This window comes from Eleutherodactylus coqui, chromosome 3 (assembly GCF_035609145.1).
Source record: "Eleutherodactylus coqui strain aEleCoq1 chromosome 3, aEleCoq1.hap1, whole genome shotgun sequence".
NCBI classification, from domain to species: Eukaryota; Metazoa; Chordata; class Amphibia; order Anura; family Eleutherodactylidae; genus Eleutherodactylus; species Eleutherodactylus coqui.
This window is the reverse complement of record NC_089839.1, coordinates 33,893,657-33,917,388: the sequence shown is the minus strand read 5'-3', so window position 1 is coordinate 33,917,388 and position 23,732 is coordinate 33,893,657. Positions and strand designations below refer to the sequence as shown.

The 23,732-nt window shown below is 46.2% G+C and overlaps 1 protein-coding gene across 1 annotated transcript; it reads left to right on the top strand.

The window, feature by feature from the left end:
* The first annotated feature begins 6,657 nt into the window (after window positions 1-6,657).
* On the top strand, window positions 6,658-23,450 carry ETAA1 (ETAA1 activator of ATR kinase). The gene is made up of 6 exons (XM_066595472.1): window positions 6,658-6,951; window positions 11,430-11,570; window positions 12,722-12,798; window positions 15,943-16,049; window positions 17,490-19,282; window positions 23,023-23,450. Exons 1-6 carry the CDS (start codon window positions 6,750-6,752, stop codon window positions 23,145-23,147), a joined length of 2,445 nt encoding a protein of 814 aa, XP_066451569.1. The 5' UTR covers window positions 6,658-6,749; the 3' UTR covers window positions 23,148-23,450.
* The last annotated feature ends 282 nt before the right edge of the window (window positions 23,451-23,732 follow it).

Here is a 23,732-nt window from a genome sequence, read left to right as displayed (position 1 = left end):
GAGGGCTTAAAAGCATGAAAGTTAAAAAGTCAGGGCTGACAAATTTTAAGATACAACATCTTATCGGTGGTGCGCAAGCTATTTAGGATTGGAGTTTACTGCATTCCAGATGTATGAAGGTGGAGTTACGCTGATGGTACTGAAGTGAGGGGTGTATGGCAAACATATGTGTAGTGTATGTGGGCAACTGATACATATCTCTGTCTCACTCTATAGATTTATATAATACATGACAATGGACTTCTCCAAAGGAGTGTATGTAACTAATAAATGCATAATTGCACATGCCGGAGTTAGAAAATGTTGATTCTACATAGGGTGGTGGTAGTCACCTCTCTTCTAGCCAGGAACTACGGCTACAGGGCCCGCAGTCCCAGGGTAGCCTGAGGTCCCTGCTTACTATGTGCAGGATGTCATGTGCAACTGGGAGTGACGTAGCCTCACCATACTGTAGCACAGTGTTTGCATCCGGTATCCTTCGCTTTGGTTCCTGCGGGTGGCGCTAGAGTGGAGGAGGATGCACACATTGCAGTGCGCAAATGTCAACCCATGTAAGCAATGAGAGATCAAAGAACTACAGGCAGTCGGGACCACTACATAGGGACCACTATCACCTAAGTGGGACACAGAGGGACCACTATCGCCTGGAGTGGGAGTGCAGTGAGGGATCGCTGAAACACGGGAGTGGGGGAGAAAATAGATGTACTATTGCTACCTGGGGTGAAAGAGCACAGGAGGACCACTATCACCTTGGGGAAAGAGTACAAAAGGGCCACTGTCACATGAGGACAGAGCACAGAGGGGCCACTATCATTTGGAGCAGGAGTGCAGAGAGGGACCACTGTAACATGGAGGTGGGGAAGGACACAGAACAATCACTATCATCTGGGGGGTGGAGATTTGGTGTGAAAGAGCACAGAGGGATCACAAATACATCAGGGATAAGAGAACAAAAGCACCACTAACACCTAGAGTAGAAGCACACAGGGACCAATATTACCTTGAGAGTAATAGTAAACGAAAAGCCCCATCACCTAAAACGTAAGAGCACAGAAGGACCACTATCACCTCAGGAGTAGGAGCACAGAGGGACCACTATCTACTCTGGAGTAAGAGCACAGAGGGACCACTATAATTTGGAGCAGGAGTGCAAAGAGGGACCACTGTAACATGGAGGTGGGGAAGGGCACAGAACAATCACTATCATCTGGGGGGTGGAGATTTGGTGTGAAAGAGCACAGAGGGATCACAAATACATCAGGGATAAGAGAACAAAAGCACCACTAACACCTAGAGTAGAAGCACACAGGGACCAATATCACCTTAAGAGTAATAGTAAACGGAGAGCCCCATCACCTAAAACGTAAGAGCACAGAAGGACCACTATCACCTCAGGAGTAGGAGCACAGAGGGACCACTATCACCTCAGGAGTAAGAGCACAGAGGGACCACTATCACCTCAGGAGTAAGAGCACAGAGGGACCACTATCACCTCAGGAGTAAGAGCACAGAGGGACCGCTATCACCTAAAAAGTAAGTGCACAGAGGACCAATATCACCTCAGAAGTAAGAGCACAGAGGGACCACTATCACCTCAGGAGTAAGAGCACAGAGGGACCGCTATCACCTAAAAAGTAAGTGCACAGAGGACCAATATCACCTCAGAAGTAAGAGCACAGAGGGACCACTATCACCTCAGGAGTAGGAGCACAAAGGGACCACTATCTACTCTGGAGTAGGAGCACAGAGGGACCACTATCACCTAAAAAGTAAGAGCACAGAGGGACCACTATCACCTCAGGAGTAAGAGCACAGAGAGACCACTATCACCTCAGGAGTAAGAGCACAGAGGGACCACTATCACCTCAGAAGTAAGAGCACAGAGGGACCACTATCACCTCAGAAGTAAGAGCACAGAGGGACCACTATCACCTCAGAAGTAAGAGCACAGAGGGACCACTATCAACTCAGAAGTAAGAGCACAGAGGGACCACTATCACCTCAGGAGTAAGAGCACAGAAGAGACCACTATCACCTCAGAACTAAGAGCACAGAAGGAACCACTATCACCTCAGAGGTAAGAGCACCGAGGGACGTTCTTGTGCTGTTGCACGGGAGCTAGTAGTGCTGGCTCGCTCACAGAGCAGCCAGCAGGAGGGCAGGGAGGCTGCGGAATTCTCTCCTTGCGCTCCCACGCCCCTCTCCGCTGACTTAACATAGCAGCCGTTCAGATCGCTGATCGCTCAGTGTAAATAGCAGCCGCTCAGTACTGAACAGCCGCTATGTTAAGTCAATGGAGAGTGCGGGGGAGCACGAGGAGAAAAATCTCCTCCAGTGTTTCTGGATGTGAGCCAGTGATACTACCTCTCGTGCAGTAGCATGAGAGCAAGTATGTGTGGTGACGAGTGCCAGGCATCGTCTGCCCGGCATTCGTCCAGTCTAAATGGGCCATTATAGAACAGTGGGACCACCCCCCCCCCCCCAGGAGTAAGAAAACAGCGGAACCATTATCACCTTGGGAATAAGAGAACAGCGGGACCATTATCACCTTGGGAGTAAGAGAACAGTGGAACCACTATCACGTCAGGAGTAAAAGCAGATAGGGACTTCTGTAAAATCGGGTGGGGAAGAACACAGTTGGACCACTATCATCTGGGGCAGAAGAGCACAGAGAGACCACTATCAGCTGGTAGGGATTAATCCACAAATAAACCACTATCGCTTGGGGAGGGGGAGGGAGCACAGGGGAACCGCTATCCTTATGATGACAAACTGCACTAATAACGTAGCATGCCATTCTAATTGCATTGCAATGGAACAGTGTTCTGCATGAATAGTGTAGAGCGGTTCATCAGTAACGCTAACAACAGTTACATCTGTAACTGTTATACATTTATAAGCCCTATACATATATACGTAAAGGTTCCTGCTCCTATGTTCCCATTCAAAAGTTTGTTTTGGGGCCCAACCTTTTCTAGTTATGCCCCTACTACCAGCAAACTCCATGGAGCATTGTAAGGGCAGCATTGTGGATGGCAATGTATGTGGTTATTCGTACTCGGTTCTGATGTGAAGTGCATTTCTGATCCTGCAATTAACCCATGTTTGCCTGTAAGCCATGGCTTACTAGCCCCATTAAGGAAGCGGCCCTTTTTTCTTTTTCAATTTTTGGTTTCTCCTTACCACATTCAAAAAAATCAGAATTTCTATTATTTTTACAAGTAGCCGTCTGTGGGCTTGGTTTTTTTTTGCAGGGCAAGTGATATTTTTCAAAATTGCTATTTAATGCAGTGATTTCCAAACTTTTTCAACCACAGAGCCACTTTTGAAGCAAATCTTTCTCATGGAGCCCCACAGAGGGAGTGGTCAGGGGAGGGGTTAGGCCTCACGCCCACAGCATAAAAGGATTTACGTGTGATCCGCACCCATAGGAAATACCTGCAGATATCATTTTCCCCGGGTGTGGATCGCACGCAGGGGAAAACAACCGCAGCATGCTCCATTTTTATGCAGTTTTCCCACACGGACGGCTCCTGTGGCTTCCATTGAAGCCAATGAAAGCCAAAAAGCAGGAGTTAAAAAAATAAATAAAATAAAAAAAAAGATGGAGCCCCGCAGCGTCCAGACAGGTGAGTAAAATGTATTTTTTGGCCCCATGTCTGCGGGCCAGGTGGAATCCGCTGCAGGACTCTGCACGGGAAAAGCGTGCGGGCCCGTAGACATGAGGCCTTAGTGGCGTGACTTATCACAACATATGATTTTTACGTCTGTCATAAAAAGGACAGAGCAGTTAAAAAAAAACGGCTATTGATATACATTACATTTAAAATTAACATGCTGTGAAATTAAATCCCGCACATGTCAATATCCACACGGAGTGTAGTAATAGTGACCCCCTATACTGTTGGCCCCAGTAGTAATAGTGACCCCCTATATTGGTGGCCCTAGTAGTAATAGTGACCCTCTATATTGGGGGCCCTAGTAGTAATAGTGACCCTCTATATTGGGGGCCCTAGTAGTAATAGTGACCCCTATATTGGTGGCCCTAGTAGTAATAGTGACCCTCTATATTGGGGGCCCTAGTAGTAATAGTGACCCCTGTATTGGTGGCCCTAGTAGTAATAGTGACCCTCTGTATTGGTGGCCCTAGTAGTAATAGGCATTTTTACATTTTTTGCAGCCCCCAAAGGAGACTTCAACTTAATAAACTACAATGCAATACCATAGTATTGCACTATATCGCATTTTAATAGGCAGGCCATAGGCACGGCTTGATCGGCAGTCAGCCATAGCGTCCCTTGGGGCCTTATAAAGTCCCAGGATGCCATGGTAAATGAATGGCAACTTGCAGTCTCATTGCAAACTGACAATGGAATTTAAAGGGCTAGTAGCAGCGATCAGCATGATCGCTGATTGTGGCTGTTGCAGACGAGTGTCACCTGCAAAAGATAGCCATGTATGGAGCGGGCTCGGCTCCTGCTCCATGCAAACCCCACACCTCCATGACGTAAATATATGTCATGTGTCGTTATGGGGTTAAACCCCTCGGTTGTTGCACATTTTTGTTATGGAGAATGTAGCTATTGACAGGGCCTTATGGTGTGGGGATTGTATGCAGCGGGTCAGGAGCCAAGCCTGGCGGCTTTTCTAAATAAGGCTGCAAGCACGCGGGCAGGTCAGATTCCGTATGCGGGAGCCCATGGCGGAATCCGACTCTGTGCCAAGCTGGTATCCGCGTGTACCTGTATTTTCTTTTTTTTTCTGTACAGAGGATGGTCCGCACGGCTCGCCGTTGGTTTTTTTAAACTTTTGCTTTTCCCGCGGAATCCGCAGGGTCGTGGTTTGGACGGCTTCCGTTGACTTCAATTGAAGCAATCCCTGCGGAATGCGCAAGAAAATGGCGCTTCTATGGGGAGCTTTGGTGCGCATATGTGCAGAAAAATAGAGTAGATTATATTTTTTACGCACGTGCAAAAAAAAAGAGGATTTGAATAGACCCATTTAAATCAATGGGTTCAATTCGCTGCGAATTCCCACATGATTCGTGGAGCAAATGCGTTCATCTGAAGGGGATCTAAAGCTGCCTTCACACTGGTGATAAAATTGCGTGATTTTCTTGCAACCAGAGAGTAAGTGAAAAAGCAGATATATAAAAGCAATGATTTTCAATGTTTTCCTTCCCAATAGCGATGTTTTCACTCATGCGATGTTGCGAGAACAAAAAATCGCGGCATGTGCGATTTTTTTTTTTTTATGTTCCATATTTCCCCACGAAGCCTCCTTTTTATCGCATCGCAAAGCACGAACCTGCGATTTTCGTGCGATGCGTTTTTAACATTAGAAAGTGCTATTGATTTTCTCGCTAAGAAATCGCGGCAAAATCGTGCATAAGAAACGCGCAAAAAAATCGCAAGTGGACGTGATGTTTTTGCCAGACTAAGCAGTGCTAGCGCTTATTAAATTGCGGGGAAAAAAGGTGCAATTTTGCCTTGATTTTCTTGTGACGATATTGTGATCGCCAGTGTGAAAAGGCCCTAAGGCCGGATTCACAAGCGTATGCGTATTTGTGCGCACGAGAGGTGCGTTTTTGTGGAACGAACGTTTTGTTTTTTTTCCCATGCGCATTGGTGTATTTTACTGCACATTTACTTGCGGCAAGAAAATACGTACCGATTGAAATAGCTGATTAGTCTAATGAGTTCCGGATGTGCGCTCTTTCCTGTGCAATTACGCAGTATTTCACGCGCCTCCTTGCGTACTTTGCGCGTATCCATTGACTTCTATAAGGACTTCTGCTGTGCAAATGTGCAGGAAAACTGCTCGCTGCGCTTGTTTTTGCGAAACCAAAATGCGCAAAAAAACAATAATTGCATGTGAATGAGGCCACCGAAATCAACGGGTTCTATTTACCACATATGGAGTGCGCAAATTTTGCGTGCACAATTAATTCCCGCATGAAGCTGCCCTGAGGCTAAATTCACACGGGCGAGCGCCATATCCCGCCGAGAAACCCAGTCCGGTATCGCGCTTGTCAACATGCGTTCTACCCGCGGGCGTTAGACGCTTTTCATGCAAAACGCTTGTTTCACGTACGTCGGAGGATCGCCAAATGTTTCCCATTGATTTCACGGGGAAATGTCGCATCACACGGCGTGCGACGCACTTGACCATCCCATTGAAAACAATAGGCGATGCGTTCCGAGGGACGCGGTAAAATAAGACATGCGGCGATTTTTTTTACCTCACAGCATCGCTCATGCGTAGGACTCCAATGAAAAGAACGGCGTTCATAGTCCCACGCGTTTTGTGTGCGTCTCGCGATGTGCAGAAATTATTTGGCTTTATTACCTCAGCTGCACCTAAAATGAGTTTTTTAAACATATAATAATACAGGAAAAAGTAAACTGAAAGTCTAAATAATGACAAATAATGACGTAGGGGAAGAATAAGGAACACAGAGCGGTTAGACGGGACTAAATTAGCAGAAAAAGGACCAAAACACAATCTAGTCCGGCAGCGAGAAGGTTAATAACCAACATGGCCGCTGCTCGTCAAGACTCCCTTCACAGCCGCGGCGCGAGTCACATGATCTCACCGTCCAATCAAATCCAGAGCCTACCTCCCCGTCCACCAATCAGCTCTCCGTTTCAGGCAAGATGGCGGCGCCGTAGTCGTAGGCCTTAGTGGGTTTCTCCTGTACCGGTTCGCTGTACTAACGGACAGCCGGCCGTTACCGGCCCCCCGGGGACATGAACCGGAGGAGGGAGCCCGCGGAAAAGTCCCGCCATGTATCTGGGGACCGCGGACAAAAGAAAGACCCCAAACAGCGGAAAGCGGATTGTGATGGGGAGACCCCGAAGAAGTCCGTCAGGATGTCGTCCCGCCACACGAGGGCTGCCCCCCAGTCCGTCCAGGCGTCAGTAGCGCCCCCCAGGAGTGATAGAGAAGAGGGTAAAGCTGTGCGCTGGGGGGATGGGGGCGACATCCGGGTCACGTGTGCAAAACCCCCGCAGACCCCTCATTACTCCGCTAATAGCTCATTCTGGGGGGCTTCTTCCTGGGGAAGCTGGTGGCAGCCGGTACAACCCTAGAAAGAGGGTCCAGCCGCTTTCCCAGACACCCGAATGGTAAATCTGCGCCAAAGACCCGCACCGCGGAGGCAGGTTGTGCGCAGCGCGATTTGCTGGCACGGAAATGTGCGTTTTGATGTGGAATTGCTGCCATTTTGCATCAAAATCTGCGTCTGCCGAACAATTGCGCCTGTGTGACAATACCACGCATAGTGGAAGCCGCGTATGACGGCGCACCTGGTAGCGGTATTATGCAGGGCGCTCGTGACACCGCCATGACAGTTAAACCGCTCGCACACCGGCCACTTCCTACCGCAATTAGCGCGGCGCTCCCATTGAGCCTCAATCTTCGAGCGCTGACTGTTCTCTATTTCTGCGTATTCGCATTTTGGTGTGCGTTAAAAAGCGCTGCCGAATGTACCATGTGTTCAAAAAACGGCACTCAAAATCGCGGTAAAATCCCACGGATTTAAGCGGCGTTTACGTGAACGCATGTTTAAGAGAGGCGAAAGACTGGGTGCGAACGAGACGGAAATCCCACGCTACGCCAGACCGCACGGAAATTGCGCCAGATCTCAGCAGCGGAAAGGCTGCTTCACGACGGCGCGGGTCTGATGTCGCCTGTATGCCGCTGTGGACGTCTCTCCCTGAGAAGAGAGCGCACAGCGGAAGCGGCGATACAAATGACACGGCGCGGATTTCCGTACAGTTTGTCCGCAGCGTGTGTGCGGGACTTTTGCGCATCTCGTCCGCTAGGCTGCTTGGTCTCAGGTTTAAAAAATGCATGCGGAAAGTGCGCGCCGTGTGAACCCGACCTGCGGGCGCGCTCACACGGGCGGATGTCACACGTATGGCACGCATATTTTTCACGTAGGTTATACGCACCAATATAGGCAATGGGTATTGACCGCACCGCGCCGATTTGCTGCGTGTTTTGCGCTCGTGGGAGGCCTTAGGATGTATTATGTCCCATGTGCTGTCCGTATTTACCACTGACCGTACGCGAACCTGTTAGAGCGGCGGCGCTGCGCAGTCAGGTGTTTTTTTTGTTTGTTTTTTAATTGCCTCACATCTTCATCTGGCTGAACTTCTCGAAGTCACCCATTCAAGTCAATGTTTGCGCAAAAGCGGACGCTCACGGAGGACATCTGCACGCTCGCTGTTTTTCTCCGGTTGTTGCTAGTCAATTCCATTAAAAAAAAAAATTAGGTTGCCTTCATTTTTTTTTTTTTGGAGTGACGGATGACACACGGGTGTTTTTAAAAAAAAAAAAAACAAACTATAAAAAACGGACATGTGAGACGCATACAGACATCGCACAGACATGCGCATTAACCCGTTAAAGACCAAGCAGCGTAAGTATATGTGGAGAATGCAGGAAGTGGCGGTGCCGTTTCCTGCATGGGACTTGGCAGTCATGTGATTGCTGGCTGACCCCCGCGGGTCTTAGTAACCCCTGACTAGCTGTGGCAGTGATTACTGTCACACTAGGGGGGTGGGTTTTCCCTGTAACTGGGGCTCCTACGGATGTTACAGTGCGGCCAGCTTCACACAGGCAAGTAAATTGCGCACGAATCTCGCACACATATGAACCCCACTCTTATAAATGGGGTCGTACACAGAAGCGACACAATGCTATGCGGGACACAAGTCTCAGCATGTCCTATCTTGTGCGCGCTCTCGCATCGCAGCATCCATTGTTCTCAATGGGAGAAACTCCGCAATCCGCTGCCGCGGCGGGGATTCCCTTAATCGCCGAAGAGATGCGAGGCTGTTCGCACATGATGGGGAGCGCAGTATGGCGGCGGGGTTCACGGCCCCATATCACGTTCGCTGTATGAAGTTAGCCTTAGAATGGAAGTGTGGAATAAAATGCATTGCGAATGACCCCCAGAGGTCTTATGTGACGTCACGGCGGACGTAGATGTTTGGCCTCATGCACATTTTTGCTGCAGAATTCGGAGCGCGCGTTCTCCGCAGCAATAACCCTCCATAGCACGCTATGGAAAAACTATTCTTCATGTACATGAGCGGAAACCAATTGCGGTTTCCGCGCATGGATGAAAAATCGCAGCATGCTCCACTTTACTGCGTTTCCCGCACGGACAGCTTCCATTGAAGTCAACAGAAGTTGTTCGACCCGCAGCCGTGGATTCCATGGGAAGAGCAGGAGATGGAAAAAAATTTCATATGTGCCGTGGACACGAGACTAGAGATGAGCGAGCAGACGCGGTAAGGCGATACACTCGAGAGAGCATCGTCTTTTTCGAGTACATGCTAGCTTATCCCTGAAGATCGGTACAGGCGCGGGGGTGAGCAGGGGGTTGCAGAGGGGATCGGGAGAGAGAGAGGGATCTCTCTCACTCTCCTCTCTGCTGTCCCATGAGCCCCCCCCCCCCCCCTGAATCTTCAGGGACGAGCCAGCAGGTACTTGAAAAAGACGATGCTCTCTCGAGTGTATCACCTTACCGAGTCTGCTCGCTCATCTCTACATGAGACCTTAATTTTTTTTTAAAAGTTACAGAATGAAGTAAAAAAAAAAAAAAACACAACCTAAACCGTCAAAAAAAAGTTTAAAAAAAAAATAAAAATAGCCCTATATGTGAGAAAAGAAAAAAAAGTCAGCAGGTAGCCCAGGAAATAAAAAAAAAAGGGGGGGGGGGGCTATAAAACAGCTAAGAATTATCTGATCCTTTAGAACCGCAACAGTCTGGTCCATTTCCAATGCATTGAAATCAGCAACGCAGCTTCAGGGCTCGTTCAGCCACGCGGAATATTTGCGCAAGACGCACTGAAAACTCAGCGCCGGAATCCGTCTGCATTCATGCAGGTTCTGGAGCTGAACTCCGCAGGCGCCAGGTACGTGTGTAGAGCAGAAATATTCCGCACGCTAGAAACCGCGGATCTTCGTGGCTTTTCATCACTTGTGGGAGTTGTGTTTTTTGTTTTTTTTTTAATCTGAGTTGGTTTTTTGGCAGTCACGCAGGCTGTCGCTAAAAAAGCTTGTTAAGGGTATGTTCACAAGTAGCGGAAATATTACGGATTTTCTGCTGCAAAATCTGCAGCATTCCCCATCAAAAACAGAATCCACACATCTAATACGCAGTGCGCGAATGAAAATGCCGTATGTCCTATATTGGTGCGCATTACACTCCATTCTCATAGTTTTCTGCATACCCTGCGTCGTAAACATGCTTGTTACATGCGTATTTGCCATGTGCTGCGTATTACGCAGGCTGAGGGCTTTTTCAGATGACCGTATTTGCGCAGGCATTTCTGCACGTTAAATAGTGGCACGTATAACGTGACCGAGCAATGCATTTGCGTCGTTCAGACAAACGTGTTTTATTCCCGCGCGAGAAAAAAAATGGGACCTGCTGTATCTCACAAACGTCTTTTTTATACGGCGCCTGGAAGGATAGGATTTGCCGTGTCAAGTAGAGAGGTCCCATAGACTTCTATGGCAGCTGGAAAAAGGGAGGGGGGGTTACCTTGCGTACAGCGCTGGGAAAAGAAGACGGCGCGCCATAATTAGGCATTGTAATGCTGTTTTGAGGATTTATTCTAACTGTTGTTCGCCGTCGCTTCAGTGTGTTGTTCTTTCGCGCTGCAGCGCCCCGTGTGAGCGGCCTGAAAAACGCCAATTAGGATTGGAGATTGTTAAAAATTCATTCATGCGAATATACACTGCGTACGGGCGAACGTATATATATGCATACGCCCGTGTGAAGGACCCCTAAATATGCTCATCTCAATGAGCCTTACTTACGCGGGTGACTGGTTTTGTTCTGCTTTTACATCAGTTTTTGTGTCTTTAACGTGCGACTGTCGCCCGAGGTTAGTCCTTTTTCACGTACTTGAAAAAAATAGAGGTCAGCCCGGTGATGTTAGGTCAGTGGGTTCGTGAATAAAACCTCACCGCTCTTGTGGTCCTTGCTAGTGCCATCCATTTTTCACCCACCCATTGACCTCAGTGGGCGATTCTGCTCAGAGAACTTCGCCGGTATAGGATGCTGTCATTTATTTTTTCTTTACAGGGACTATTGTTCCATGAAAAAAAAAAAAAAATCATACCGGGGAGTTCGGTCGTTGACTATAAATGGTCAGAGTTGTGTCCGCTTTCAACTCTGACGGAACTCAAAAGCTAAAACTGTCCATGTGAATAAGCCGTAAGGAGTTCCGGGGGGGGGGGGGGGGCATTGGCATCCGCCGTATAGTTGCATTTGCCTTCCTCTGGATCAACACAATAGACTTACAGGTTATACTTGTGCCTCGTTCCGGCCATGTCGACTTTGTAATTATGTAACCCCTCCGTCACTTCTTCCATTCATATTTCTTCATCCTTGTTTGACCCTACAGAGCCATGTTCCAATAAGAAAACCCCCAAGCGGCTCTCCAGAGCTAAGCCGTGGATGTTCGCCATTAACTCTCCATCACATGATGCGGATCAACAGCAGGACATTTTCTGGGACCCTCATTCACCAACAACCTTTAATTTAGGTAATGGCAAATGAGTCCGATATTCAGCGTTTAAGTGAAAACATTTCTGATCCTCCGTGACCCCAACCTGTTTGCTTTTGGTGTATTTGAAGGGGGGTTGGGGGGGGGGGGGGGGGAGGGGTGGAGTGTTACTAATTGTTGTTGTACTTCTGATACTTTTCTAAAACCAGCTGATAGAAATAAGTGGTGGAACAATCAGATTACTGATGGCTTTTATGACGCACGTTGGGAAAAAACAAACTCTTTGGTTGCAGTGCCGCATTATTCTGTAATGGGCCAACGTAAGGAATGTAGTACAGTCTTGAAGAAGGAATATTTGAATTTTAACTCTTGAGGTCAGCTGTGGTGGATATTCTTTGTGTTTTAGGCTAAGTAAACACTAAAATATCACATTTTAATTTGAAACACAACAATAGATTGAATTTATATTAGCCAAAGGGCTTTTTTCAGAGAACACCTCAAGGACAGCCGCTCTGCAGCACAGAAAGCCAATTATGGTTTGAAATAGAATGCAAACTATTCCTACAGGTGTCTCAACTTTTGTCGATTACTTTCAAACCCTCTGATTCTGTATAACCGGCATTGGAAAAAATTGCATTACAGCGCCCTCTAAACGTCCATCATTTCTTGAATATTGCATAAGAACTTCATGGTATTAACTTACACAAAGCAATGCATGAAAATGGAAGCTACGGTCTATAAATGTCAGGTAGGCGAGGGGTGCCTAGGGTTAGACATGACCAAGATGTATGTATAAATCCGGTTGGTGGTGGTGTTAGTTGTTAAGTCATTCACGACCCTCAGCGACGCTACCGGTGAGCTCCCTCCATGTTTTTTGGTTTTGCACTGCTTTTTTCAGTTGTGTGATATCCACGCCAGTATCAGCTCTGACAGTATCAGCCATCATGTTCTTTGGTGCCGCGTCTTCTTTTGACACTGATCTGTCCAAGCATTATAGATTTTTCTAGCGAGACTGCTCGCATTACATGGCCAAAATATGTGAGTCCTGAGTCTGGTCATCGGTCTTATACGATTATACATCCAGTGGTGAGAACTAACTCCTGACTGTGATGTACTTTACATGTCTGTCCTGGAGAGAGGGAATAAGAACAATTAAATTGTATGATGTTAATTTTTAATTTCTTTTGTAGAAAACGGAAAGAAGAAGCGGGCTGCAAACAAATGTGCAGTTGACATCTCGGATATTGTTAATAGAATCGCTCCAAAGGTAACTGCGCAATCACATCATCGTCTACTTTATGGTGAATTTCACAATGTTAATCAATAGACCAATAAATAAATCTTAAAGGGGTTGTCTCGCGAAAGCATGTGGGGTTAAGTACTTCTGTATGGCCATATTAATGCACTTTGTAATATACATTGTGCATTAAATATGAGCCATACAGAAGTTATTCACTTACCTGCTCCGTTGCTGGCGTCCCCGTCGCCATGGTGCCGTCTAATTTCGGTGTCTTCTTGCGTTTTTAGACGCGCTTGCGCAGATGGGTCTTCTCCCTTCGGCTCGGCAGCATCTGTGTTTTGGCTCCGCCCCCTTGTACGCGTCATCGTGTAGCTCCGCCCCCGTCACAATCAGGAGGCTGGAATCGGCACATGTGACGGGGGCGGAGCTACGCGATGACGCGTACAAGGGGGCGGAGCCAAAACGCAGATGCTGCCGAAGGGAAAAGACCCATCTGCGCAAGCGCGTCTAAAAAAGCAAGAAGACACCGAAATTAGACGGAGCCATGGAGACGGGGACGCCAGCAACGGAGCAGGTAAGTGAATAACTTCTGTATGGCTCATATTTAATGCACGATGTATATTACAAAGTGCATTAATATGGCCATACAGAAGTACTTAACCCCACATGCTTTCGCGAGACAACCCCTTTAACAAGTGCTAATTTTACCAAATTGAAGGTGCAACTGTGCTTAAAAAAAAAAAAAAAAAAAAATTGATATAAAAAGTTTGGATTAAGGCCCAATGTTCACGGGCGGATTTGAATTGTGTCCCGCATGGAAGATCCGCAGATCAAGTCACCCATAGGCAACCATGGGCGTCCGCGCTTGAATTTACACATGTAATTTTTTTTCCGGATTCCAAGTAAATCGCAGCTTGCTCCATTTTAGTGCGGTTTCCGTACGGATGGCTTTCATTGAAGTCAATGATAGCTGTTGCAGACGGGCTGCGGATTCCACGGGAAAGCAGGAGTTTGCGAATGCGGAATCTGACCCGCCCGTGGATATGAGGCCTAAGAGAAGTCTGAGTCCTGATACCCCCACTGATAGCTGCAGTGCTCGCCAAGCGCTATGCTCCTTCGGCTGAAATTGTTGCTTGTCGTTTCCTCTCGGCAGCTGAAGATGGACACACAGATGTATAGGCTATCTAGCTTAAGCTGCCAAGAGGAGCCAACCAGCGAGCATGGCGGCTAAAGCAGCACAGCGCTCGGGAGAGTACTGCAGCCCTTTATTTCCGCGGGGTCTCAAAACCTGGACCCTCACCCTTTTTTTTTTTTTTTTTAACTTTTCAAGAGATTTGACCACTCTGGAGACTACATAGGGTTTTTTCTGCAGTCTGTAAAATTCTGGAGTTTAATATAATTTAAAGGTCTATCATTAATCAAGTCGTAGCCTTCTGTTAAAGTCATGACGTATTACATATGGCATCACAAAGGGTTAAACGTCACTATTCTAAGCTTTAAACGTTAGCTATGTTGTTCTAAGGCGTTTCTAAACGTGTTTTTTTTTTAAAGGGATCTATTTAAACATGTGTAATCTCTTTTTTACTTTTACAAAACTATTGAGAAATCATTAAGGGCTCATGTCCACGGGCAAAATAAGAATTAAAATCCGCAGCGGATTTTAACTCTTCTCCTGCCCGCGGATCCGCACCCCATAGGGATGCATTGACCACCCGCGGGGTAGATAAATACCCGCGGATGGTCAATAAAAAGGATTTTAAAAAAAATGGAGCATGAAAAAATCTGGACCATGCTCCATTTTCATGCGGGTCTCCCGCGGGGACGGCTCCCGCGGGCTTCTATTGAAGCCTATGGAAGCCGTCCGGATCCGCGGGAGACAAAAATCGGGATTTACTCACACGCTCCGTTTCTTCTCTTCGGGCGGCGCCATCTTCTCTCCGTCGCGGCCGGATCTTTTTTCTTCGGGACGGCGCATGCGCGGGGCACGTCACCGACGTCATCATGCGCATCCGCCGAGCCGAAGAAAGAAGATCCGGCCGCGACGCACAGAAGATGACGCCGCAGCGAAGAGAAGAAACGGAGCGGATGGGAGGTGAGTTTATTCTTATTTATTGTTATTTTCAGCGCTCATGTCCGCGGGGCAGGAGGGACCCGCTGCAGATTCTCCATGGAGAATCTGCAGCGGATCTGATTTTCCCCGTGGACATGAGGCCTAAAGGGTTTATTTTTGAAATATTTGTTCTCATTGGACCTTACTAGAGATGAGCGAGCGTACTCGCTTAGGCAAACTACTCGAGCGAGTAGTGCCTTATGCGAGTACCTGCCCGCTCGTCTCTAAAGATTCGGGTGCCAGCGGGGAGGAACGTGGGGGAAGATCCCTCTCTCCCCCCGCTCCTTCCTGCTCACTCCCGCATCTCCCCCGCCGGCACCCGAATCTTTAGAGATGAGCGGGCAGGTACTTGCATAAGGCACTACTCGCTCGAGTAGTTTGCCTTAGCGAGTACGCTCGCTCATCTCTAGACCTTGCGTATAAGACCCTACTGCACAAGTATAGATATATATTCGCTAAATTCAGAATATAAATACAGTGAAACTTCTTTGAGACGACCAAGCAAAATTGTATTGAGAAATTATCTTGTAGAGGGAAGGATGGTCTTCTCAAAGAATGTGGCCTGTACACATTGTCAGTTTTATCACACGGTTTACTATCATTGAAGGGGTGGTCTTCTCAAAGAGGTGTTTTTTGGGGAGGTTTCACTCTACCTATCGTTTTGGGAAAATCTTGTGGTGTAAAAGGAGCATTTTGGTTCCTTGCTACCAGCCTTGGAGTAAGACCTCCTTCTACAGAGCCATAGTTTCCACATCTTGCACCGATCAAGGCTGATAACCCCAAAAAGTTTCATTTAAGTTAGAATAAATGGATTTGTACCGATTAGGCTGTAACTTCACTCTGTCCCAGAGGTTTTGGATGCAGAGTTTGTCACTAGGATTAGAAAGGAAAGGTTGGCATGTTTTTGCTAACTACCTTGGAATAATCAATAATTAAATCCCCCGTGTGGAAATGAGCTAATAAACACCTTATTTAGGAAGATCTTGTTGTATTCTGCTAATGTCGTGCAAATAATCCTTGCTTTTTACTTAGCAAAATACAAAATATTTTCTCTTTTCTAGGATGAAAAGCCTTCAAGCACCGATGCTGCATACCTTGGCGCTTGGATAGGAGACAATGCTATACCATGTACCCCAGTAGTAACCCGAGATAGGACTAAAATGCACAGGTACATTATGTAGTTTGATACAACACAGAGATTATTTTTATCATATTAGAAATTTTTCCTCTCTATGGTTCTTCATCCAAGAAGAAACCTTATGTTGTGGAGATTGACTTTTAACGCATAGGTGATAAAAGTCTGATCGGTGAGAGTCTCGTTGCCGAGACTCCCATCAATCCAGAGAATGGGGGTCCATTTGCCGCTCTTCTCCTCACTGTTGGCTTACTGCACCCCTGCAGTGAGGAGGAGATTTAATGGAGTGGCGGTTGAACATGCGTGGTGCCGATCCTTTCATTTCAGTGGATTTGATGGGAATAGCTGAGTACAAGCTCTTCTATCACCAGTAGTTGCATAGAAGATGAATGGAGTGGCTGGACGCATGCACCATTGAAGCTCCTCTTTAGGCCACCTGCACACGGGCGGAAATCCCGCCGCGGGATTTCTTGCGGGATTTCCGCCACTGAAAGTTTGCATAGAAGTGCATTACAATACGCACTCCTATGCAGACGGCCGCGGTTTGGCCGCGCGAAATCTCGCGCGGCAAACAAACCGCGGCGTGTCCTATTTTTGTGCGGGGCACGCACTCACCCGGCCGCCGGCTCCGGTCTGCGCATGCGCCGGCTGCGCGGCAGCCGGCACATGAAAGAGCCGGGGCCGCCAGGCGCGGGTGAGTACGCGCTCGTCCCTGCAGGCTCTCGGGTCGGGTCCCGCGGCGAGAATTCTCGCTGCCGGATCCGACCCGCTCGTGTGCAGGCGGCCTTACTGTAGGAGTTGCAGGGATCCTACAGTGAGGGGGACACAGGACTCTTGTTCTTGGGATCGATGGGGGTCTCAGCAGTGAGGCCCCCACTGATCAGACTTTTATCACCTATTCTGTGCATAACTGATAAAAGTGAATCTTGGAAACAACCCTTTTATACATTTTGAAGAGATTGCATCCCTTTGAGAAATATGTATTAGATACCCACCGAGTAGAGCACTTCCTGGGCCTTTTCCATAGAGAAGAATAAAGAGTCTCCATACAAATGTCTTTCCTGTTATTCTCCCACATTTATTTCCGTCCTGTATTCCACGGACGGCACGTGAACGAATTATAGCCTATGAAGCTATGCGTGCGGGTTTTCACACGGACTGATGGGCCAGTGCGAAAACCAAAATTGCAGCGTGTCCTATCCTGGTCCATATTATGAGCAATTACCCATTATCCATGGAGATTGGACAGCACATGAATGTCTGTTATTTGCTGTCCAATGCAAGTCTGTCTGCATGCGACTTAACTCCCAGGAAATCAAGAATATATGGATCCTTGTTTGTGTAATTGTGGAGTATAGCAGAGCTGTCACCCACCAATAACATATCCCTTGGAGGACGCTGCGGCCTCTAATATTTGAGAGCATATATATCTATTTTATTATTACCACTTTACTTTTTATCTTATTACTTTAGGTCAAAGATTTTACATACTGAAGAACAACTCATGAAATTGGCAAAGCAATTAGACAATAATCTGGTGAGACAAAAAGATCAGAACGAGGAGCAGGAAGCAAATTATGAGGATGAAATGTTTGGGTTATGCAATGCTGAGAATAATGAAGTCAACTTCCTGGAAAACCTCCCTGAAGGAAATGATGTTACCCTTGTGCTGAAATCTGTAAGCCAGAGATCGGCAACACATAGGAGCAGTCAGAGGTCTGTGGACCAGGATGCTGAAGCTGCTCTTAATGCACTCTTTGATTCATCAACGCAGAAGTGCAGCGGACATTTAAGTCAAGGTTTATCAGATGTTTCCACAAGCAGTGAGAGGGAAGCTCCGCCAAATGTGAGGAGGAATGTCCATGACGATATTGGGCACAGCAAAAAGGAAGAATCTTCTCAAAAGGCAGGAACATCCAATCCAGCTTCAAAAATGTCCACAAACACATTACAAGGTGTAAAAAACTGTTCTGAGCAAACTAATGGTAAAGAAAAGGAAACGGTCCAGTCATTATCAAGCAGCCAAGATGACTTCGAGGATGACTGGGACGATGACCTCCTCAAAGATGATTCTTTTATAATGCAAATTACCCAAAATCCAGAGCTGATTGCTCCCCCGATAAATAGTATGCCTCATGATAAACCAGATCAGATCAATGACTGTGCTGCTGTAGGGGTGAAGTTTACGAATATTTCTTCCTCTTTCAACAAGACAAGTAATTACAAGTTTATGCCAAGGAAGGTAAATGGTAGATCTGAAGCGAAACCCAGTAACCAATGTAGCACAGAAATGACTACTGTGAGGACATTTCATGGTAGCTCAAGAGACACGAAAAATGCAAAAACCTTTTTAAGTACCCCAACTCTGGTGCCTTCAAAACCTCAGGCAAATGCAGGAAGTCCCATGACTAAAAATAATGTCCATAAATTGGTGCCTGTAACAAATAGCACTTTGCTGAAAACCGCAAATAAACCATGTGCCCAAGCTGCGTCCCAAACACGAACGGTAGATGTTAATAAAGACTCTGCGAATAAAGACGATGAATGGGATGATCCAAAGTTCTGCAGTGAACTTCTCGAATCCGATAGTCTTTGGGAATGGAAGGAGGATGATGATATTCTACTGTCGGAAGTTTGTGATTATGTTGAAAAGTTAAGTCAAGCTCAGGAAACCAACGTTTCTTCACCGAAAGAAGGAAACCCAAAGAAGGAAACTCCAGTATTGTCAAGTTCAACTTGCCAAGCGCTTATAAAACCTGGAACCAATGCCAATCTGCAAAACAAATATGGAAGCCCTGTTGTTGCCGGCTCCTCTTTTGGGTCACATAAGTTTAACAATAGAGGGGTCTCGCCCACTTCTTTCAGTGGAAATTGCTTGAATGCTTATCAAAACAGTTCTTTGCAGAAGTCCAACCAAACTTTTAGCAGATCCACTTCTGTGCCTTCAGGAGGGGGGTGTAAAAGCACAACTCTTCCAAGCACTCCTTCCCAGAATCCAGTAAAGTCTCCGGCTGCGACGTTGAGTGTAACCAACACATTAGCACCTTCTAAATATTCTTTTACAAGGATAAAACCATCTCAGGTTCCATCTGTTCACACGGCGCAGTCAGCTGCTGAAAACCGGAGCGGTTATAATCTTCAAAATTTTGGTGATGGTAGGAAGAACAGGGACACGCTTGTGCAAACTAACTCGGACAATAAAAGCAAACTTCAGCAATCCTCATTAAAAAGGCATCATTCAGTACCCACCGTACAGTCTTCTAAAGGTATGGAGGAAAAACGGGGTCCAAGAAGGGCCGATATGTTATATATTGTGGATGTGCGCAAAAAGTGCATCCTACGCTTTCTACGGTTACCAGTTAGTTTTTGTGATTAAAAAAAACACTATTGCATATAGGGACTATATCACACAAAGTTTTGTAAAAGCAAATAGAGAAACATCATATTTTTCTAATGTTTTAATTTTCTTATTGTAGATTTTTTTTTTTATGCCATTGTCTATACATGACTATGGGGGCAGCCATCTTGCCTGAGCTACATTTAACAGCATTTAGAAGATATGCTTTACAGCAGCTTCATGGGCCATTCACATGGTAGACAGGAGGGGACCCCTTGACTTGTATGGGTGACTGTTCTAGACATGCTCTGTGACCTGCAGAGGTCATTTTGCAGGGAGGGGCAGGAGGTATGTTATATACATATAGGTGTTACCTGTCAGTGTAATCCTGCCTGTGATGTTAGTAAGATAACGGTTGTGAAGTTTTCTCTACAGATCAGGTTATTAGACTATGTCGCCACTGTAAAAAAATGCATGTGTTTTGAAAATACACATTGTGAAGGAAATTTAAAAAAAAAACCACTACGTGCTAGCCAATTAGTTTCTGCTTACCCCAAAAATATTGTGGTCGCTGGTTGATCAAACGTCGCCTGGTATAAAGCGTATTTGAACAAATGGCTAGCGAATGTTCGTGGAGATCACCTGTGTAAATGATATGTCAGTAAACAACTGATGACCAATCATTCCGTGTAAAAAGAATCATCGCTCCGGCTGTTGTTCGCACGTGTCTGTGACTTTTCTGAGCGGCTAATGGAGCAATAGTTGGTACCTTTATTTGCAGTTACAGCATCAGTATTGTTGGGCTTTGAACGGAACACTTTCATGCAGCAGGTGACTACATAACCCTATTACTGACAAGTGTCCGGGAATCTCAACACTATCTAGAATTTTGGCCATTGTTTTGTGATTGGGACTACTGTTCTAACCTCAAGGCAATTCTGTATTCTCCACCCAGAGCTACTAATGGGAAGGACACCCTGAATTTCTCCAGATAGTAAACTCTTGCTACACTATGACCACAGAATACTTAGTTGTCACTTTGCAGAAATCCTCCACTGCTATGCCCATGAAGAAGGCCAAAATGTAGTGCCAACATAATATCAGTTGCTGAAACCATCTTGCCCACCATTTAAATGAAGTAATTCATAGTATTCGGCCAGCCACAAAGCAGTGTTCATAAAGTAGTCACAGTGGATCGAAGGGTGCTAGTACGCCTCCTAATGCTGTAGTTGTGGTGCAATGTCCTCGAGTCCCACCGTCACAGACTCTACAAGATCCAAAAGCATAAAGATGGACAGCAGACACTAAGGCTGGGTTCACACGGGGGGGAATTTCCGTGCTGACTTTCTCTACGGAAATCCCACCAGCAACTTTTATCCCGGGATAAAGCAGCAAAGCAGACGAGATTTGCAAAAATCTTGTCCACGCGATGAGGAGAAGCCGTTGCCGCCAAGCTGCGATGAAACTGACATGAGCGGAATTCAAAGCAGTGGAATGTGAATTTCATCGCCGTCTTCGCTGCGGCCTCTCTCCTTTCTATGGGAAGAGACAGATGCAGCAGAATGCATGCAGCAAAGCCGCTTCAAAACCCGCGACGAACGGTGTGAGTTTTGAAGCTGTATTTCTGCCGCGAAAATCTCGGTATTTTTGTGCGGTCCTGCTGCGGTCATTCCGTGGGATTAATGCCCCATGTGACCGCAGCCTGAAGATCCTTTTCTTTGATCATCAAAATGTTTATTATATTGCAGCCATCCACAAACAAATGCACCGTTTCCGGCCAATGCCCTTTATCAACCATTGTTAAAAAAAAACATTAAAATTAATGCCAAGGGAATCCACAAGTCTGCCTGGATACAGAAGATACTCAAGACAAGGAAACCAAACACCAAGTTCCTGTGTAGGGAGGTGAAAGTCGCTGGAGAGTTCTGTATCCAGGCAGATTTGTGCATTCACTTGATATTTATTTCTGGCTTTATATCGATGTTTACTGAGTACCTTCTCATTCACATCGCAGCGCTCCTGCTCTGTCAGCTATTTTTTGTCTCTTTCCAGTAGTTGAAAATGGCTCCATGTCGCGCTATATGGGGCGGTCTTCAGCTGCCAGAAGGAGCCGCAAAGAGCCAACGGAGGAGGTGCGCTCCTAATTGAAAGTGCCGGTACTCTTTGATAAAGTGATCGCCCAGAACGTTACAGTCGTTTGTGGATACCTGGAGATATTTAATAAACATGAGCATCATCCATAACGATTCTTAGTGGATGCTGTCCATCTTTATGTTCTGTAGGGTGGACTGAATATTATTGGCAATTCCTTCTTGGGTTGCTTTTTGGAGGGATTCGGGGTGAGTTTTATGTATCTGTAAAAATTGACTTGGGCCATGCTTCTATATTTCTACGATTAAGCCATTGTATGGCAGCTATTTGTATCAAAGTAGATCCTTTTCACTGGATTTTCTAGGTAAGGTGAACCAGAAAGGCCTCAGAGGAAGATGAAAGTTCTTGAATTTCTGAGGACGTTTTGCAAAACAGCCATTTTTAAAACCTTACCTCAACAGATACCCCCATATATGCCTGACTGCGAGGACCTGTCCCGCCCTTGGGTCAGTGGGCCAGCTGCATAGTTTTGCAGTCATGGCCCTACAGGCTGTAATGCAGCCTGACTTTTCTCTCTGCTTACCCTTGTACTCCAACACCAACTTCTGTTAGATTCAGATCCCAGCGCTTTTATTCAGTCAAGAGGGTGGTCTCTTCTCACTGTCAATGGATGATGTCATGTTTTATGGACTGTGTATAGTGGGGACAGCCCACTTCACTGAATGCAAGCATCGGGAACCAAATCTAATGGAAGGGGTGAGACAGGAAAGACAAATGACAAGCTGCGATAGTCAGCAGGGCCACGGTACCAAAGCTATGCAGATTTCCCTGCTAGCTCGAGGACATAATAGACCTTCTTTAAAGGAGTGTTCCAGCTAGAAATCATAAATGCTTCTCCCCTATGAGTCTAACCACTGGGCCTCCAAGACAACCAGGTTAAGAAGTAGTTTGTATGAGCATCATATATAATAATCTATGGGTGTTTATGAAACAACCAAGTGGCGGATGTGGGGTCCCAGCAGTCAGACCTACACTAGTCTAAGGGCCCTTCTACACAGAACTGTCAGGCGCTTCAGCCATACCAGTGATAATCGCTCCTGTGCCTTCACAAAAGAGCGAGGATCCTCCGCCCACCTCCATTCACAGTAAACGGGCCACTGTTCATAGAGGAATGACAGCCCATTTACACAGGCCTATTGGTGTTTGATTTTTATGCCTGTAGAAACCGAACAACAAATCAATCGTTCGGCATTCAGTCACTGCCAGCATTTACACAGCCTGATCAGCGTTCCGATTCCGCAGTTCTGGTAGAATCTGAAACATGACCGGGCCATATGAAAGGGCCCGAACATTTTAGCATCTGTCAAAGTGAAAAGGGGATAAATCTTTCTAGATGGAATAACACTGTAGACTTGATAAAAATGTTTCCCCATTCCCATGTAGAAAAGATTTCTTATACAGAAGTGCCACCGGGGTACAGCGTGGGGTGTTCAAAGAGCCGCATAATTGGAAAAATAACACTATTGATGAAAAAAGTAGGAAATATTTTACTAATGTTTTTTTTCTTCATTATTTCAGTGTTTGCACCTGAAAACAAAAATAAGAAATGTTCAATGGAGGAAATTGAGAGGAAGAGACAAGAAGCTTTGGCCAGGAGAAAACTGAAAGCACAAACGTGCCCCAATGACACTACACCGACATAGTCGCCTTATCCAGTTGTTTTACTGGACATCTTGTTTAGAGCTGTGATATAATTTCTCAGTGAGAATCCACAGGAAACACTATTTTATTATAGTTTATTCGGAAATGTTTACAATGTTAAACTGTATATTTTGGATTTTTTTGTATAATAAAGTGTCCTGCTGTGTTCAGGAACAACCCGCATTGACTTCTATTTATCACGTCCTCGTAAAACACACCAGGAGACGATTTTCACGACAAGCTATAATATTATGTTTCCCAACTTTTTTGATGTATGAGCACTTCGTGTTTAAATAAATGACTTTTCGAGCTCCCGGTTTTACATTTACTAAATAAATACATTAATAATTTATTGACCTGGCTTGGCAGCCAGCTTTAGTCCTGCTGATGCGAAGAGTGCGCTAGGCTTTAAATAAAATTAATAAAACAGTAACCATAATTAGAGAATGGATCCCCCTCGATCAGCTTTTATGGATAGAGGAGCCATGGATGAGTCCTCATTACATGGCACCCTTTGAAGTGAGTGAGTCATCCATGTAGTGCATAAATGAGGTAGGGGCTCCAGAAGAAGAGATGTTCTTAAGGGA

Bases quoted from the DNA above. Each gene is read 5' to 3' on its own strand.
- ETAA1 (XM_066595472.1), top strand. From the start codon at position 6,750: ATGAACCGGAGGAGGGAGCCCGCGGAAAAGTCCCGCCATGTATCTGGG. The intron at 6,952-11,429 runs GTAAAGCTGTGC...TTGACCCTACAG, and splicing joins CAGGAGTGATAGAGAAGAGG to AGCCATGTTCCAATAAGAAA. The intron at 11,571-12,721 runs GTAATGGCAAAT...TTTCTTTTGTAG, and splicing joins ACCAACAACCTTTAATTTAG to AAAACGGAAAGAAGAAGCGG.